Source organism: Spermophilus citellus (genome assembly GCF_964194105.1).
Source record: "Spermophilus citellus genome assembly, chromosome: 7".
NCBI lineage: Eukaryota > Metazoa > Chordata > Mammalia > Rodentia > Sciuridae > Spermophilus > Spermophilus citellus.
Genome location: NC_138188.1, coordinates 79,369,678 through 79,389,042, shown reverse-complemented (window position 1 = coordinate 79,389,042; position 19,365 = coordinate 79,369,678). Strand labels below are relative to the sequence as shown.

The 19,365-nt window shown below is 32.3% G+C and overlaps 1 protein-coding gene across 2 annotated transcripts in view; it reads left to right on the top strand.

Annotated features, from left to right (window-relative positions):
• The window catches only part of PROS1 (protein S), a 96,861-nt gene that overhangs the window by 43,009 nt on the left and 34,487 nt on the right, over positions 1 to 19,365 (top strand). For both annotated transcript variants that reach the window (XM_081302246.1, XM_081302247.1), the window contains exons 4-9: positions 7,012 to 7,098; positions 10,163 to 10,285; positions 10,383 to 10,514; positions 13,515 to 13,640; positions 16,247 to 16,368; positions 18,069 to 18,184. In XM_081302246.1, coding sequence (XP_081158372.1) covers positions 7,012 to 7,098; positions 10,163 to 10,285; positions 10,383 to 10,514; positions 13,515 to 13,640; positions 16,247 to 16,368; positions 18,069 to 18,184 — 706 coding nt within the window. The remainder of the gene's footprint in view (positions 1 to 7,011; positions 7,099 to 10,162; positions 10,286 to 10,382; positions 10,515 to 13,514; positions 13,641 to 16,246; positions 16,369 to 18,068; positions 18,185 to 19,365) is intronic.

Here is a 19,365-nt window from a genome sequence, read left to right as displayed (position 1 = left end):
AAAATTCCCAGTAGCTCTTTTTTTGCACAGCAATAGTTCAGCAGAAAATTAAAAAGACAATACCATTCATAAAAGCAGCAAATTCCATAAAATATCTAGAAGTATCTTAAGTGTACATAAAACCTCTATGGAGAAAATTTTAAAACTCAAATTGAGGCCATTGAAGATGAACTGAAATAATGGAAAGACATTTCATGATCTTGAATTGGGTGATGCTATACAAAGAGATCCATTCTCCCCAGATTTAGAGCACTGATGTTTTAATTTTGTAAAAGCAATTTAATAAACTCAGTTTAAGATTTGAAAAAAAATCCACACATGCCAAAAGGCTAAAAGGGAAAATCATCTGATCTAATATTAATAGTAAAAAAAACTGTAGAATTAAAACTCTTTGGTATTGTCAGAATACCAGACCTAAATGGAGCTGAACAGAGTTCATAGAAAGATGCATGTATACATAGTAACCTAATAATTGCTAAAAATGACACTGCAAATTACTATGAATTGCTTAGAAGATGGAATTGAGAAAAGTAACCAACTATTAGTAGAAAAATAATTACCACCAAGTACAAATGTGGATTGTAGGTAGAATATAGACAAAAATGTTTAATTTATGAAAATATGTGGGTGAATATCTTTGGGATTAACATTATGGAAGAAAAACTTTATATGTGCAAATCTTAAGGCAAAATGACTAATAAATTTGGTTATAAAAAAATTAAGAAACCTTACAAGAAAGCCATGAAATGTAAGGTTACAAGATAGATGGGAAGTCTGGCAGCCCTATGGTAACACATTTGCCTGGCATACACAAGTTCAGTTTTGTGTTCAATCTCTAGCATTGTAAAAACTAAAAAAAAACAAATGGAGATGGGGGTGAGGTAACAGAAAGGTGATTTTTACAAGTGTTTAAACTTTTGCAACTCCAGAAGAACAACAAAAAAGTACCAATAGAGAAATGGTTATAAAATATGAAGACTGTTTAAAGGAGGTAATTAAATTAACTCTAATTTTTTTTAAAAAATGTGAATATATGCCTCATCTCATTAGAATTCAGAAAAATGTGATATTATGTATTACTTATTAGTCTGGCAAACATTAAACAGCAAATAGAAGTCTTCATGCTCTGCGTGGGAGTATACACTAAAGAATCATTTATTACATGTCTATATAGTGATACCACAATTCTACCCTGTGTGTCTATTTCCATGAAATTCTTATGTAGCTACCAAGAAGACATCCCTGAGGATGCCACTGCGGCATTACTTGCAGAGGTGGGAAGTTGGAGGCAATCTGGAGTATCTAGCATGGGTAGATATGATAGGATTAGAAAACTGGAACTGTGGACTATGGGAATAATGCTTAGTAGTTGAAAGCAACAAATATGTAATAGTATAAATGGATCATAAACATTCATCACTGAATAAAAATGTTAGAGAAAATGATATGCAATACAAAACCACTTACAGAAACAAAAAACTTTATAGACTGAAAATTGTAAATATGTATTTTATAAGAACACATACAAATTTTAAAAATACACATAAACTCATTTGGATTTTTGCCCAAGAGTGAATGGGAGAATGTATGTATTTTTAAAAAAGCAACTGATGGGGTTTATAAACAATAATAATAATAATAGCCTACCATCAAAGAAGTATGAATAACTTTACTGACATCAAAATAAGCAAACATTCAGATTTCTATGTGATTTCTTCTTCTGTGACTTATAAACCAGCAGCATGGTGGTGCATGCCTGTAATCCCAGTTGGTAGGGAGGCTGAGACAGGATGATCACAAGTTCAAAGCCAGCCTCAGCAACAGCAAGGCACTAAGCAACTCAGTGAGACCCTGCCTCTAAATAAAATACAAAGTAGGGCTGGGGATGTGGCTCAGTGGTTGAGTACCCCTGAGTTCAACCCAAGGTACCAAAAAACAAAACCCAAAAAACCCAGTGGCGAGGTGGGGAGGGTATAAAGTAAATTCTTGGAGAAAAGAAAAATTCATCTGACTTTGACTCCATTATAATCCAACTTTATATTAGGTTGCAGTGACTAACCAATTTTTTTTAGAATTGCAAATTAAGTTAACTAGGACAGTAGTCACTACAGAAGGTGGCAAAAGGGAACCAAATAGTTAAGTCCTTAACAAAATTAATTTGGAAAAAATATATGTAATAATCCTGATGATCTAGAACCAAGATCTGTCTCTGGGATGTTCTTTCTTGACTACTGAATCTTCTTTTATACCTATTTCTTAACCTTTCCTCCCTGATGGCTTTAATTTCTATTTATAATTCCATTTCTTATGGAAGTTTCCTCAGGATACAAAAACTGGAACATCCTTCTCCAACTCATACATTCCTAGTCTCCTTACTTTCCCCCATTCCTGTTGTACAGTAAGAAAGAGAAATGGGGAGGTGAGGGTTCTGTATTGCACTGGTTTGGAGTAGCCATGCAGATGACTTTCGCACTAATTCTACATGTACTTTTTCATAAAAACATTATCACACACATTAATATAGGCCTATATATGAGATACCTTATGGGCCATAGCTACCGTGTAGTCTGGTCTTGGGTCCTAATCATCACATGAAGCATTTCATCTGGACTTCTTACTCCAGGGCTTTCAAATTTTGGCTATTGTTCACTGTCAGATTTGTCCAGAGATTCAAAATTATGTTTTCTCAAACACAGTTATCCTAATAAAATCTCCACACTAGAATAAGCTATTTTTTTCTTCCTTTGGTGATTGGGAGTGGGTGATTCATAAGAAGGAATGTATGACCCAAAGGGAAGCACCTACAAGACCTAAAACTGCTTAGATTTCTTAGGGCTTCAGACAGACCACCTGATGGAAGATATTATTTCAATGGAAAATATTATAACCCCCCATAGTAGATAGAATAATGACTCTCCAAAGGTATCCATGTCCTAATCCTCAGAACACATGATGGTACCTTATATGCAAAAGGAACTTTACAGATGTGACTAAGGATTTTGAACTGAGTATTTTATCCAGGTTTATTGAAGGGGATCCCATAATGCAGCAAATCATTATAAAAAAGTGTAGGAGATCAGAGTCAATAGTAGAATATGAGATGATGGAGCTAGAATTGGGAGTGATACAAGGATGGGACAATGAGGAAGGAATGCTGATGGCCTCTTGAAGCTGAAAAAGGCAAGGAATTCATTTCCTTGAAGTCTCCAGAAGGAACGAACCTCTTCTGACACTTTCCTTTTAGACTTTTTTATGTAAATTTTTTATTTATATATGACAACGATATATACATATATAGAGCCCGATTTTTCATATCTTTGGTTGTATACATAGTATATTCACACCAATTCGTGTCTTCATACATGTACTTTGAATAGTAATGATCATCACATTCAACCATCATTAATTACCCCATGCTCTATCCCTTACCCTCCAACCCCTCTGCCCTATCTAGAGTTCATCTATTCCTCCCATGCTCCCCCTCCCTATCCCACTATGAATCAGCCTCCTTATATCAAAGAAAACATTCAGCATTTGTTTTTTTGGAATTGGCTAACTTCACTTAGCATCGTCTTCCAAACTCCAGATGGAGTTACCTACAGTTACCTGCAAATGCCATGATTTTATTCTCTTTTAATGCTAAGTAATATTCCATTGTGTATATATGCCATATTTTTTTTATCCATTCATCTGTTGAAAGGCATCTAGGTTGGTTCCACGGTTTAGCTATTGTGAATTGTGCTGCTATAAACATTGATGTGTCTGTGTCCTGTAGTATGCTGTTTTTAATTCCTTTAGGTATAGACTGAGGAGAGGGTTATTTTAGATTTCTGATACACATAACTGAAATAAAATAATTTTGTATTGCTTAAAGCTATTAAGTTCGTGATGATTTTTCATAACAGCAATAGGAAACTTAAATGCATACTGACTTCAAATAAGCCATTAAATCTATATGTGATGAATTGAATTTTTCAAACATGATGCAAAAATCTGTCCCATTCTAACACATTCATCTGAAATGTCTTTGGCCACCTCCTTATCAAGAAGTATATTTCATCTCCCCACCCTTTAATCCTTGGGTGGACCCTAGGATGGCTTTGATCAATAGAATATAGTACAAGTGAGTACAATGCCCCTTAGTAAAAGTGAGTACAATGACCTAGCAGTTTCTGCATTCTCCTTCTTGAAAGCTAGCCATCATGAAAGAAGTGGGACTTTGAGACCAGCATGCTAAAAGAAAGTCAACAATGAGGAGAGGCCCTGACACATGATATAGCAGATGGAGAGAAAGTGCTGAGGAGCACAAGTTGTCTGACACAAGAGTAAATAACCATCTTGGAAAGGCTTTTCACCCAGTTCCAACTGCCCTGACTGCCTCCATGTGCTGCAGAGCTTCCAAAAACAGCCTCTAAAACCCTTTTCAAATAGTTGATTCACAAATCATGAGCAAAATACTGATTATTTAAGCTCCTCATTTGGGAGATGATTTGTTGTTCAACAAAAGATAACCAAAGCACCATCTTTTATAGTAAGTTGTTGACTATCTGAACAATGCATTGATGTATAAAATGCCTTCAGTGGTTATTAGGAAGTATATTTTTGGCACTAAATAACCCCTAGTTAAAGTCCCTAAGTGTTTTATTTTTGTTTTCTCAGCTATTTTTTCATAGTTTACTAGCAATAAATGTCAGGTTGCTATATTAACTTCACAGAGTGGTAGTCAGAACAAAAGGAATGAAGTGTGCCTGCTTTGTGATATTAAGCAATTATACAAATATTGTTTTAGTCTCTATGTAACATTAGAAGTTACCTTCAGCAACCAGAAACACTAATTCCTGTTGACTTAATCATAACACCCATGATTCCCAGAAATGGTAATGCTTTATTGACAGAGTTACACCTGGACCCCTTTGAAAACAAAAGTTAAACAACAATGGAAATTTTGGCACAAATATTTGTAAGTTATTCTAGCAGGACAGTGCAGCAAGATACAAATTAACTACCATGTCTTTTGGATTCCCTTAATGGTTTGTAATGAACATATCTTCAGTCATAATGAAATTAAAAATTCAAATGGCTGTCCAATAAGAGTGTTATCACTTGACATAGTGAAGGCTGGATATCTCAACCACAGCATGATGTTCCAAGTGTCAGAAATATCTTCCAGTCAGAAACTAGGAAATTAATTTCATACTACCTTGTGTAAGACAGGAAGCTAGAATCGGACATTCCAGATGTTTCCCAAGATTTTATTCACTTTGCAATTGGTCCAATAAAACTCCTTCTGAAGGAAGGATTCAAACAGTCTGAAGGACTAGTGAAGTGATTATGAATATAAATGAGGTCAAAAGGAGAACCTATACAGGTATGGGGATATGGTTAGTTTTTGGTAGAAGATATAAACCAGAAATTCAACAATCTGAGCAAAACCCAACTTATCTACACGGCAAAAACAATTGTAATAGAAGCAAAAAAGTCTTTTGGAAAAATGTTATCTCAGGTATAAAATATCATAGGATAATGATGGAAAGATGCAGTTAGAAATCACCCAGCTGGCATAGGAATGTAGCAAGAACTGAATAGGAAGAACACACAGAAGCAGCAGTCTTGGTAATAATGAAGGAAGTTGATAACAAAGAAGCTGAGTTTGTGAGAGCTGATAGTCCTTTTAAATCATTCTGCAGATTTTCTATCTCTTCTGAACATCTTTCTCAAAGACTTAGAAAACCTATATTTATCAGCAGTGCTGTCTTAGGACTTGACTGACAGGAACCTTTTAAGAAAAACTTCATGGTCAGTGGATCCTGATCCTCAAAGTACCTAAAGGGAACATGTCAGTAAGATTTGTTTTCAAATATTCCTGAAAGCAGATACAGCATAAAAGAAATGCTCAGTGTCCTGGATTTCAACTTTTAAACTGAATTAAATCATGATGTTAATAACATAAATTTTGAAATGGATTGTTTATCAAGTGAAAGAATGAGTTTGCATCTTCTTGTTGGTAGGGTAGTTGATGATATTCATTTAATACTAACAAAAGAGAAATTTCAGATGTTATGGAGGAATTGAACTAAATTACATCCATTATGTCATACAATGTTTTGATGAATAGCTGTGAAAAAAAATGCATCAGCACAGAATAATCTCCCACAAGAAGCAAAAACAAATTTCTCAATCAGTAAACTTTGGTAGTAAAAGCCTTGCTATAGGGTTGGGGCTGTAGCTCATGGTAGAGCGCTTACCTAGCATGCGTGAGGCACTGGGTTCGATCCTCAGCACCACATAAAAATTAACAGATAAAATAAAGGCATTCTGTCCATCTACAAGTACAAAAATTTTTTTTAAAAAAACCTTGTTATAGAATTCTACCTCCCTGATTCAGCTTAAACAGTAGTAGTTCATCCCCTCAAGTGGAGAGGAGACATCAAGAATATGCCAGACCCATTTTCTTTTGTGGCAACTTGATTACTTTTCACCTCTAATACTCCTCAATGAAGAACAACCAGAAGAACTTTGAATTTAAAAATGCATCCAAATATTTTCCCCATATTATACATGTTCTTATATATTCTTAGACCATTGACAATTTAGAGGTTATGCATTTGTGTTGGTTTTTATTCAACTCACTTATATAGTATCCTATAATGTTTTAATATTCAGTGTTCATCAAAGTATATTTTAGATATCTGTTTCTCAGGGAAAGTGGAAATATTTTATACATGAATCATGCAGCATAACAATGTACTGTGCCTTTCCTCTTGTTTACAATGTAGAAACTTAAAGCTAATATACTACTTAAATCTTATAAACAGTCTTTTGGTTTAATCAATATGTTCTACTCAACTTTGACAGAAAAAAATAGATGAAAACATTTAAGGTTGATATTTTGAATACTAAATCTTGTGACCCATAAAAGCATAAACATCTTACCTCTTAGAATAATTTCTACCATGATTGCAAATCAACTAAGTGTGGCTGCTCTAAGATTATATTTGTTTTTTTCTACAGCTTGTCTTGGCTCCTTCCGAGCTGGATTGCTCACTGCTGCACGTCAATCATCTAATGCTTACCCTGACCTAAGGAGCTGTATCAATGGTAAGCACTCTACCATGGATTCCCAAAACAAAACAAAGCAAAATATAAACCCTGCAAGTAATTATCATGTTAATATAAACTGATGTTCAAAAATCAACAAATGAGCCCTCAAATAAGTTCTTGTTTAGTAAGGGCTAGGTCATTGACTAGGAATTTTATTCTTAGCAGCTTTAGTTTAGCTGTTGTTGCACAATCATGTAGTATGGACCAAATGTCATAGTTGATTGATAGATCAAAGTAGTCATATTTACTCTTTGAACTTTGGGGCATCAATATTATAAATGTGAAAAATGTTATGTGGATGAAATTAGCCTCTGAAATTTGCTTAAAGCCTAGTGATAATTTTAATTGAAAATATTTTTCTCATTTGCCAATTTTCCAACTGAGAGTCCAAGAGAAAAAATGCAAGATGTAAATTGGGAAGTTTTTCAGTGGATATTTTACTTGCAGCATTGGCATTAATCTAGATATTTATTTTCATTTTCTCTAGTGTAAAGTGGTTGTCATTACATAGGTTGAACAGTTTGCCTGATCACATGTATTTAGTTCATACTTCATCTTTTTTTTCTATTTACTAAAGGCTTGGAAAATAATGGTTTGATAACAAACTATTATCATTAAATTAATATCTAATTTACTACTATTTTTCAAAATACCTTGTTTTTGTGAGAATTTTTAAAAATTCTGGAATTAATTAGGTTTTAGTTAGATTGGTTAATTATGGATTTATAAACAGACATTTACTCTGGCTAAGGGGAATGTATTGGAAAGACGGGAAGAACTTGTACAAATAACTACAAAGAATTGAGACACAGGTGTTAAGATGTGTAGGAAACAAGGGACCATTGCACTGTCTAATGATGGCAGAGAGACCCCAAATAAGTAAAGAAAGAAATGGGCACATCATTTAAGATAGTGAAAATTTGCTATGATATTTTATGAAGAAAATATAAAACAGCACTATAATAATTTTTAATACATTTTTTGTCTTACAATTTTTAACATGTATTTTCGCTGCTAATATTTCTTATTCTAAAATCAACATTATCTTATGTTAACATAGTCACTCGGGTTATGTTTTGATTAATCTTTTCATGGTTTATTTTTCCATTCAGTAACTTTTAACTTATTATTGTGATAAAAGTAAAAATCTATTTTAAGTGAATGTCTTTGGGCTCTTGCTATTTAATCTAATCTGACAGTCTGTCTTTTAGGGAAGTGTTAGACCACAGACCATTTATACTTAACATAACAGTCTGACCTTTTTAAGAATTCTTTTTGTCACTGGTTTTAATTTAAATTGAAATCGTATTTTTAAGCTTATTTGACTTGGGCTTTGTTGAGCTTCTTTGATCTCTGGGTTCATAGTTTTTCATCAAATTTGGAAAATTAATTTACCAAAGTTATTTATCAATATTTACTCTTTTTTTCCCCTTTTGCATACCTCTCTCTTTTTGTCGTAGAACTTTAACAGCACATATGTTAGATCACTTGATGTTGGTTGACAAGTTACTGCTACTCTGGGTTTTTGGTTTTTATTGTTGTTGTTTTTATTTGTTTTCATTTTGGATAATATCTGTGTCTTGAAATTTATCCTTTTTTTCTTCTGCTAAGTATAATTTACTTTTAACCTATCTCATTTATTTCTCATTTCATATATTGTACTTTACATGTCTCTAAGTCCTATATGACTCTATTATATAGCTTTATCATGCTTATGTTTACTACTAGAACATATAGCATGCATTTATAATAGTTATATTGACTTATTTTCTGCTTTTTATAATGTCTCTCATTCCTAGATATTTTTCATCAGTGAATTTTTCTTTCGATTGTAGGGTATATTTTCTTGTTTCTTTGAATGACTAGTAATTTTTGATTGTATATTATACAGAACAAACTATACTATTCCCAGTAGCAATAGGAAAAGGGATTTGGGACTTCCAGTTAGGGTTAATATGGAATAATAGGATCAGATTTACTCTTCTTCCATAAATTAATAGAACTGGTCAAATATGTGGAACAACAGGTTTTAGGCTTTGGACAACAAGGAGCAAGGTACCATAATTGCCAAGAAAGAAGAAATAAGTTCATTTGTTTAGTTCTGGGTTCTGTTGTCTTGTTCCAAATAGTCTTTGATTTGGGTCTGACACTCAGCTAAGTAACTTAGAGTAAGTTAAAAACAAATCTTTTGTGGCTTGATTTTAAGATTGATTAAGGCATCCTGGAAGAAGCCTTAAACATAACACTAATTTAACCCTAATAAGAGGATTATCAACCTTGTGAGGTTTCTACCTGATTCCTTATATATATGTCTTGAGATTTTTAATGTCTGGGTAGTCTAAAATGAACCACATCTAACCCTATGTGAGCTCTGGAAATTGTCCTGTGCAAGTCGTTATTCAGCTGAGGACCCTAGATCTCTGGAGTCAGTCTCTGCCCCTCTCTCTCCATGTATCCCCACTCTCAGTTCTACTTTGACCTTCCCAAACTTTAGTATTTGTCTTCTCCACCTGGGGAGACAAGTGCTCTAATTGACTCCTGCACTGTTGCATGCAGACATCTCCAGACAGGAATATAGTTCTATTTTTTAAATTTACTTTCCCTTAGGAATCAGTTTTCTGCAATGCTTTGAAACCATTATTTTATATATTTTGATGAGATTACTTATTGAAGGCATGAAGATAAATTGAGTCCTTTTATTCTATTGTGGCCCAAATAGGAAGTCCCAAGTTCTTATTTCCCATTGCTACTGAGAGAGGTTTCTTTGGTCTGCTTTACTCATGGAATTGTTTTTAGAATCAAAAAAGGCAATATGTTTTTTAAAAAATCTACATTATAGTTATAAAATATTATACATACTTGCAATATGATAGTAGTGTTCTTTCATAAAATACTTATAAATGTTTGTATAATGGACTCACTTTTTTTGAAAAAGCATTATTTGAAGGAAGGAGTCATATTTTTTCATTAGTTATAAGCTTCATATAAAAATTCTATTGAAAGGCAAATTAATTTCACTATGGCATGAAATAAAAATTAAATAGGTGTCTATTTCCTTCAGCTATTCCAGACCAGTGCAATCCTCTGCCTTGTAATGAAGAAGGATATGAGAGCTGCAAAGATGGCCAAGCTGAATTCACTTGCATTTGCAAATCAGGCTGGCAAGGAGAAAAGTGTGATTTTGGTATGTATAATTTCCAATCTAGCTCATCTGATTTGGACACATGAAAAGTTCTCTACAGGTCATATTATTTGAAATATAATTTATTTTTCCTTTGTAGATATAAATGAATGCAAAGATGCCTCAAATGTAAATGGAGGTTGCAGCCAGATTTGTGATAATACACCTGGAAGTTACCACTGTTCCTGTAGAAGTGGTTTTATATTGCTTTCAAATAAAAAAGACTGTAAAGGTAAGAATAAGAAAATAGAATAAAAATTTATTTACTGTGTAAGAACAACATTCAACTAGAGGAATTTCCTCAGGAAATTCTTGGAAAATGCTCTCATTGTGTTTATAGTATGTGTACAATTTTATCCACCATGAAGCCTGGTGATACTATTGGATTACCTTTTAGTTTACAATACTGATAACAAGAATATTTTCATTTTCTCATTGTGTGGATGCTCATGTATGCATGCATATTTCAATAATTTTATTATAAATCAAAATAGAAAAAATTTATTATAAAGTGAGGTTTCCGGGCAGATCTTTGCATGCTTCAGACTTTGTAAAAAGCATTTTGTATCCTTTGTTTTCAAATATTACCTAATATTACTCCCTTTATTTCAAAAAGATAAAAACTATAAAAAAGACTTCCACAACCATCCTTAATAACCTCTTTCATTGAATTTTATTATTCCTTTTCCAAATTTCTGAGATATAAACCAATGTAACTCTAAAGATTTCCAGAATAAACCCTTTATTTTGCACCTCATTTGTGGTTTTGGAAATGATGAAGATCTGGTTTTCTTTCTCTTTTCCTACTTAAGAGGACATTATTGTTCCTAAGTTTTTTTTTTTTCCTTCAGACTTACATGATCACTCTCAGTGTAGCTTTATAACAAGACATTTCACTACTATATTTGTTTTGTTTTTCTTCACGTTTCCCTGTTCCCCAAATTTTGACTTTTTTCTCTTGTATACTGTAACTTCCATTAAACTGCTCTAATTTGTGCTAGGTATGTGATTAAGTAAAACCAAAATTTCCCAGCCTGGAACCAGATTTTATCTGTAGAAACTAGAAACATTTAATACAATTTTTCCCCTCTTCTTATTATGCTTTCTCTTTCTTCTTCTTTTTCTCCTCTTCCTCCTACTCTTCCTTCTTAGAATAAAGAATTTCAGTAAACTAAAATGTGAAGTTTTCTTGATCAACCCCCTATTCATATCGATTTTGGTAAATTCCTACATGGGATTCATGTTCAAGAAATGATTTGTCCATCACTACATCATAGTATTTAGATTATCCAGTTTGCTATATTATTTAAAGTCTAGTTATATTACTCTGAAGTAAACTGTGTTTACTAACAGTTTCTTCTAGACCATTATCCAATTTGTGAAGATATATCTTATCTGCCTAGATGAAAAAATTCAGGTAATTAGAATAATAGTCTCATTAGAAAACCATCATAATTTCTAGAAACCATGCTCATTGTATAAATAGGACCCACTCCTATTTTTACCTATAAATACTAGACTGTTCTTTTAAATAACGTGACTTTTTAAAATTAAAATGTATTTAATTTGTATCCACTGAATTAACACACACACACACACACACACACAAACACACACATACTTATAAAAACTCCTTTAAAAAATAAGAATGTCCCTGTTGACCAGAACATATGTTTTTATATTTTTCACTTACATAGTCCTTATCCCATGATACATTCATAATAAAGTACTGAGCTTTTAGAAAAATATGTATAAAACTATTTCAGTGGAACATTTGCCAAGATGTGGAAATGCTTGGGATCAAGTTGCCAGTAATTGCCTAAGTGTGAAAAAATAAAACTCAGTGTAAAATCATAAAAGCTGAGCATTATAACCTAAATTCAATTGATCTGTGTGTTTCCTTTCAGTAATACTCAAACAAAATAATTTTACTTGTATGTTTTTGCTTTTTTTTTAAAGATATGAACTTTAATTCTTCTTTAGAATTTTATTTAAAAGTAGTTAAAGTTTCACATTAAGTTGTAAGAAATAATAGAGATCACAAGTATCTTTTAGCCAATTTCTATCATTGGTAACATCTTTAATATTATAGTACAATGTCACACTCAGAATATTGACATTGATATAGTCAAATATAGAAAAATTCCCTTACCACAAGGTATTGATTCCATTATTTTTGTGCAATTATTTTAAATAAAGTCTGAAGTTTTAATTATTCTTCTTTGGAAAAAAAATCCTGACAATTTTTAGAATATAAAATACATTTTCAATTTTGAATTTGTCTTTCTCCAATAAGTACAGGTGAGAAAATTTCACTAATACTTACATCTCCATCAGACTTTTTCTGTCACTTGTTTCATTTTCCTCCTAAGTAAAAACTTATCTAGTAATTAGTTACAGTCCATATTTTATCTCCTACTTTACCATGTAATATAATAAATGCATCTGAAATTTTTGGAATATTAATTTGACACTAAAATTTGTATTAGATTAACAGCAGCTTTATGAATACTTTGAGACCTCCCTCAATCCCATTTTAAATGTGATTCATTGTTGAATACTTCAGGCAACAATTATAGTGAACAGATTAGATGTCTATTTCCCAAGAAGCTAAAACAGATAAGCAGTCTCATATTTTATATTTGTGATACTAAGAAATGAAGATACTTTCAAGACCATGTCTCAGAAACTTGTATTTAGTTGTATCCGTGAAAACTATTAAGAAATAGTTGAGTCTCTTATTTATTTATTTATTTTTATACCTTAACCTGGAAGGTAAGAAAATGACTAAATCCCTCTTTTTTTTAAGAGAGAGAGAGAGAGAGAAAGAGTGTGTGTTTTTTTTAATATTTATTTTTCAGTTTTCAGTAGACACAACATCATTATTTTATTTTTATGTGGTGCTGAGGATCAAACCCAGTGCCTGGCACATGCCAGGTGAGCACTTTACCGCTTGAGCCATATCCCCAGTCCAACTAAATCCCTCTTTATTTTTATGTAATGATAAATAAACATGTCAAATATCAATCAAATTTCTTATGAATTTATATAAACAAATCATATTTAGTGAGTTAAAATGTGATGATTGATTTAATATTTTGTTGTTCCAAAGTTAGTCTGTGATCTCATTGTATAAATTAGATTCAGGAAACACAAATTGAGGGTTGTTTTTCGGCATATTCTGCTATTGGAAAAATGTTTTTTATTTTTAATTTATTGTTTTAATTTATAGATGTGGATGAATGTTCCTTGAAGCCAAATGTTTGTGGCACAGCTGTGTGCAAGAACCTCCCAGGAGACTTTGAATGTGAATGCCCTGAAGGTTACAGATACAGTCCTAAATCAGCTTCTTGTGAAGGTAGAATGGTGGTGGTATCAAGGCTGCTGGTGGAGAGGGTGGGCTTGAATCTTGAGCTGATATTCAATAACACTGGTTTTATTTGACAGTAGCACTCCTATTATTTACTTTTTAATTTAGCTTGGTCAATTTGGTGATCATTGGCTTTCTTCCCAGAATAAAATTATCTAAGATGCATGGTCTTTAGTTTTAATATGATGCACTCTATTTGGCTCTTAAAACTACATATGAGTTGGAGACCTCCATGTACAATAAAAGCAAGATAAACATATTTTAACATCACTTAAATAATATTTGAAGATAAAGAAAATTTCAGCCTGAAAGCAAAAACGCATGTATACAAAAGAGAGACAGAAGTTTAAACTGCCTTTAAACAGTTGGATGATTTTTTCCATGAGACTGAAACAGTGACACTGGTTAAAAACCTTAGGTTTTATTCCAAGCTTTCAGGCATATATAAATCATTAATTCTAAGTGAAACTATTATCATAAATAAATGAGACCCTAGCTCTAGAAACTTGAGAAATATTGATCAGTAATGTCATTGTCCATGGATTTGAGCTAGCCCCTGCGAGTTGCTTCTCCTTCCTTTGTCTGTACAGGTCTTGCCATGTGTGCCTTAGGTAGCTTCTGCATTATGTATATAGGGTAAAAATGGGAGTTCATAACCTGCTTGAATCAAATGTATTAAATATGATATGTCAAGAACTTTGTAATGTTTTGAACAACTAATAAAAAATAAATAAATATATATATATTAGAGGGTTTTTTAAATTTTATCATGATAAACAAATAATTTCACACCTTCCTTCAAAATTTTTAAAATTTTAAGATGAATTTAATATCATGGATAAAACCGATCAAATAAAAAATAATTTTTCAATTGTGCAATGTACATATATATATTGGGGGGAGGGAGCAAGTTCTCTCTTTCTCTTTCTCTCTCTCTCTCTCTCTCTCTCTCTCTCTATATATATATATATATATATATATATATATATATGTGTGTGTGTGGTTAAAAAGAAATAGTGTATATAATATTATATTTATAAATATTATATATATAAAGAAATATTATATATAATATTATATATAATGTTTATATAGTATTATATATAATATTTCTTTTTAACCACTTTTATGGGGGGATTGGAATTGAACCCAGGGGTGCTTTACCACAGAGCTACATCCCCATCCCTCCACCCCCCACACACATTTTTTTGAGATAGAGTGTGGCTAAATTGCTTAGGCCCTGCTTAAAATTGCTAAAGCTGGCCTCAAACTTGTTATCTTTCTGCCTCAGTATCTTAAATTGCTGGGATTTACAGGCATGCACCACGGTACCCAGCTCCTTGTAACCACTTTTTTAAGTTTTTATTTCAGTGACATTAGTTACATTCACACTGTTGTGCACTCGTCACCACTGTTTCCAAAATGTTTTTATCACTCCAAACATAAATTTTGTAATATTGAACAAAAATATCCCTCTTATTAGTTACCTAAATAAATAATAATTTTAGAATAGACTTTTTTCAACAAATATGCTTCTCTTAAAATTTCAGTGTCCTACCTCCTCATGTACTCACTCACCAAAACACCCCCATCCTTACATACACCATTATTATGCTTCACTTCAGATGATAATTACTGTGGTACACCCTAGGAATTTCAAGGTTTATTTTTAGCCTACTTCAACACCTACATAATTGCATTAGTCAATGAATGAGAGATACTTTCTTAAAAGGAATGATTTGTAAATAACTATTCATATATGTAAAGTTAATCATATAATACACAATTAGAGGGAGCACTAATTTTGTGGATCCACTGTGAAGCCTTTTTTGAGACCTTAAATGATACACTGAATTTGAGAATTTTGTACCCAATGAAAATATTAAGGATTTTTATGTAGCCAGCCTTGAAGTGAACTTTAGTTTAAGCACAATATTACAAATTTCAACAATGATTTTTTCCAAAATGTCACTGAGGTTAGGGACCAGACCAAAAACCACACAATATGTGAGATAATATCATAGCAATGTTAATTTAAAAAAAAAAGATAAGAAGAAATAAAGGTATGTGCTTAAATGTATTACTCCCATTAATTATTATAAGTAGTCAAATGTTCTTGATACTGTCATTTAATCCCCATTGCTTTAATGTGCAGTTAGTTAAAAGGCATTTTTTCTTTTTTTACTGTTCCCTCTTCTGTCTTTCCTTTGCTTCCCTATCTTCACCTCCATTCCCTTTCTTCTCCTTTCTTTTCTTCAAAGCAAAGAATTGGGAGCTAATCTCAATATCATTCATATAATCAGATAAGACAGTTGAGACCCTCAATAATTTTTTTCTTCAAATTCAAAATCAGGAAATTGGTATAATTGTTACACTATTATTAGTTACTAATTACTAGATTTGTTGTTTCAAGTGCACAAGTAAACCTTACACTTATAACTCATTTAAATTTCCAGACCCAGTGTTTTAAGACTTGATGTCATAGGAATTTCTTTCTCTAAAGATCTGTTGTCATTGATTATCTCATACTAAAATCTGCCTGTTGGATTGGTCATTTAGGAAATTGTAAGGTTTGTGTTCTTTTTTTACCCTAGATATAGATGAATGCTCTGAGAACATGTGTGCTCAACTTTGTGTCAATTACCCTGGCAGCTACTCTTGCTATTGTGATGGGAAGAAAGGATTCAAACTTGCCCAGGATCAGAAGAGTTGTGAGGTAAACATTTACAATGCTAAACTTCTTACCTCTTTACTAAAATGAGAGAGCCAAGCACTTATTTCCATATAACTGAGGTAAGTCAGCAAAATACAGATGTTCAGTAATAATTGTAGATCTAAGCAGGCTGTAAGTCACAATCTGTTAGCTCATTGTGATCATGTAAGTCATAAAAATTGGGAATAATTAGTGGCTACATTAAAAAAGGGGCACTTAGAGTGTAGCCTGTGCATTTACAAAGTTCAAACTATATGCATACTTAAAAAACTAAGAAAAGCTAAGATTAGTACTTTTTATATGAAGAAATATCTTGCATAAATTTTAGTGAAAACATTTTCTAATGTCTACCTTTCTGAGTTCTACTCTGGCAAGTTTGATCATGCTTAAGGTGTCTTAGTACTTGTAAGAGTGCTCTTAAACTTTCAGGTCAGTATAGGATTTAGTAGGATTTACATACGTCAAATTTTAGAGCCTAATTTTGTTAATCTGTGTCTCTCAAACTTGCTTTTAGTCATTCAGATTTAATGCATAATTGACCCAGGAATTGAATTTTCAGGTAGGTTTTAGTTTTTCCTTTATTGAAATAAACAGGCCAACATCCAAAACTCTTTTTATTTTCCTAAGTAAGGATTGTATGTTAGTGATCCTTTCAATCTTAGCACCATTTTTTTAAACATGCAAAGGTTTTATATATACATATATATGGCAGACTATTTTAAATTCCCAAATAAGGAGTATATACATATACCTCTTTATATATTGCCAAGACAAGGATTATATGTCCAGAAAAGCATAACATTCAATATCATGCTACCTACTTGGTAAAGAAAAATAAGGTAAGCTAGTTGCCAAATGTAGTAACTTCAGTATTACTTTATTAAAATGTTATGCTGTGTGAATATTTTATTTTGTAACTTAGTTGCTTATTATTTCAATATTTGCTTTAGTTACATATCACCATCTGTCTTGAAATAGAGGAAATGAAATGTTATTTCTGGCCTGTATTTAACAGAGGGCTATGTTTGCAGTTTTCCTCAAAATATCCTTATATGTGTCCAAGAACTTATCCTAAGAAATTTTCCATTTTAGCATTTGTTTTCATTCTTTGAAAACAAGTACTTGGTAAGACATTTAACTCTAAATCACTTTCTTGTGACTTCCTTGGGGACTAAGATGATACCTCATGTTTATTCTTTGCAGGCTTTTCAATATTTCCCTTTACTGTCTAGATAGCACGTTCTTGCTCAGAATGCGTTTGCTTAAAAAATGATGAGTGAATGAATGAGATGCTGTTTGTTGGTACATTCATTTTTCCACCTATGTTCAACTCTAAATAAAAATAATCTTCAGATTTAGTTCATGAAGGCATCATACCTAACAGTTAATTAAAGAGGTACATGTTGGTACTTAAAGAAAAAGATTGTGTTTAACCCTGAGATTTGCAAAGGAAATATCAAAGAGAGAAAGTTAGAGTTACAAACATTGAATAATTCAAATTTGAACAAGATCACATAGATTCTTGGAGGGTATATTGAAGAAAGTGAAAGATACTGCTTTATTATTACCAAAGGTATTTTTAATTTAAGTGTATAACAGGATACATTAGGAACCTGAGAAAAGACACACAACCTGCATAAACTCCAAGGAAGATTTATGCATTTTTGTTGTTGTTGTTTGTTTGTTTGTTTGTTTTCTTCTAGGCAGTTCCAGTTTGCCTGCCCCTAAACCTTGACAAAAATTATGAATTGCTTTATTTGGCAGAGCATTTTGCAGGGGTTGTCTTATATTTAAAATTTCGCTTGCCAGAAACCACCAGGTAAGGAACCAATGTCATCAATAATTTCTAGAAGTTAAGCAGATAAGGACAGAAGAATGGAAAGGTCTGAAATGTATAAAATTATATTGTCAATGAGATAAATTAGGTGTATTATCAATCAGATGATTTGGGAAACCTAAAAATAATTTGCTCCTTCATACATATAACTTTTACACTAAAACTATTTTGAACTCTTTTCCAGTACTTATTTTACTTTATCCCATCATTCTTCACTTTATAATGAATTTATTTAATGTACTTGTGAAATTTTCACTTTTCTCTGTACATGTTCTGAAAACTAGATAAAGGGAACATACTCAAGTATTTTTAGAACATCAATATATGCAGCACTTTGTTGAATGCATGTTTAGAATTTATTAGTTATATGAATTTTTTCATCTCTTCCTTTAATTATTCAACTTCACAGAATTCTTATTATTAAAGAAAACTGAAAGTTATTCTCTGATTCATTTATGTAATTGTGTTCCTTTAATGTTCCATTTCATGTATGTCTCAAAATAAATAACATCTTCTTTTCTTTTGGGGGGGGTGTAGTATATTCTTCTTTTTAAATAAACATTTATTTTTTCTAATTTGTTATACATGACAGCAGAATAGATTTCAATTCATAGTACACAAATGGAGCAGTTTTTCATTTCTCTGGTTGTACACAAAATAGAGTCACGCCATTTGTGTCATCATACATGTACCTAGGGTACATAAATCCATCTCATTTCACTCTTTCCTAACCCCTTGTCTTCTCCCATCCCCTCCCTCCCCTTTGCCCTGTCCAAAGTTCCTCCATTCTTCCCATGCTTCCCCCGACCCCCATTGTGGATCAGCATCCACTTATCAGGGAAAACATTCAGCCTTTGGTTTTTGAGGATTGACTTACTTCATTTGGCATGATATTCTCCAACTCCATTAATTTACCTGCAAATGCCATGATTTTATTCTCTTTTATTGCTGAGTAATATTTCATTGAGTACATATACCACAGTTTCTTTATCATTCATCTATTCAAGGTCATCTAGGTTGGTTCCACAGTTTAGCTATTGTGAATTGAGCTGCTATAAACATTGATGTGGCTGTGTCACTGTAGTATGCTCATTTTTAAGTCCTTTGGGTATAGACCGAGGAATAGAGGAGTCAAAGGGTGGTTCCATTCCAAGTTTTCTAAA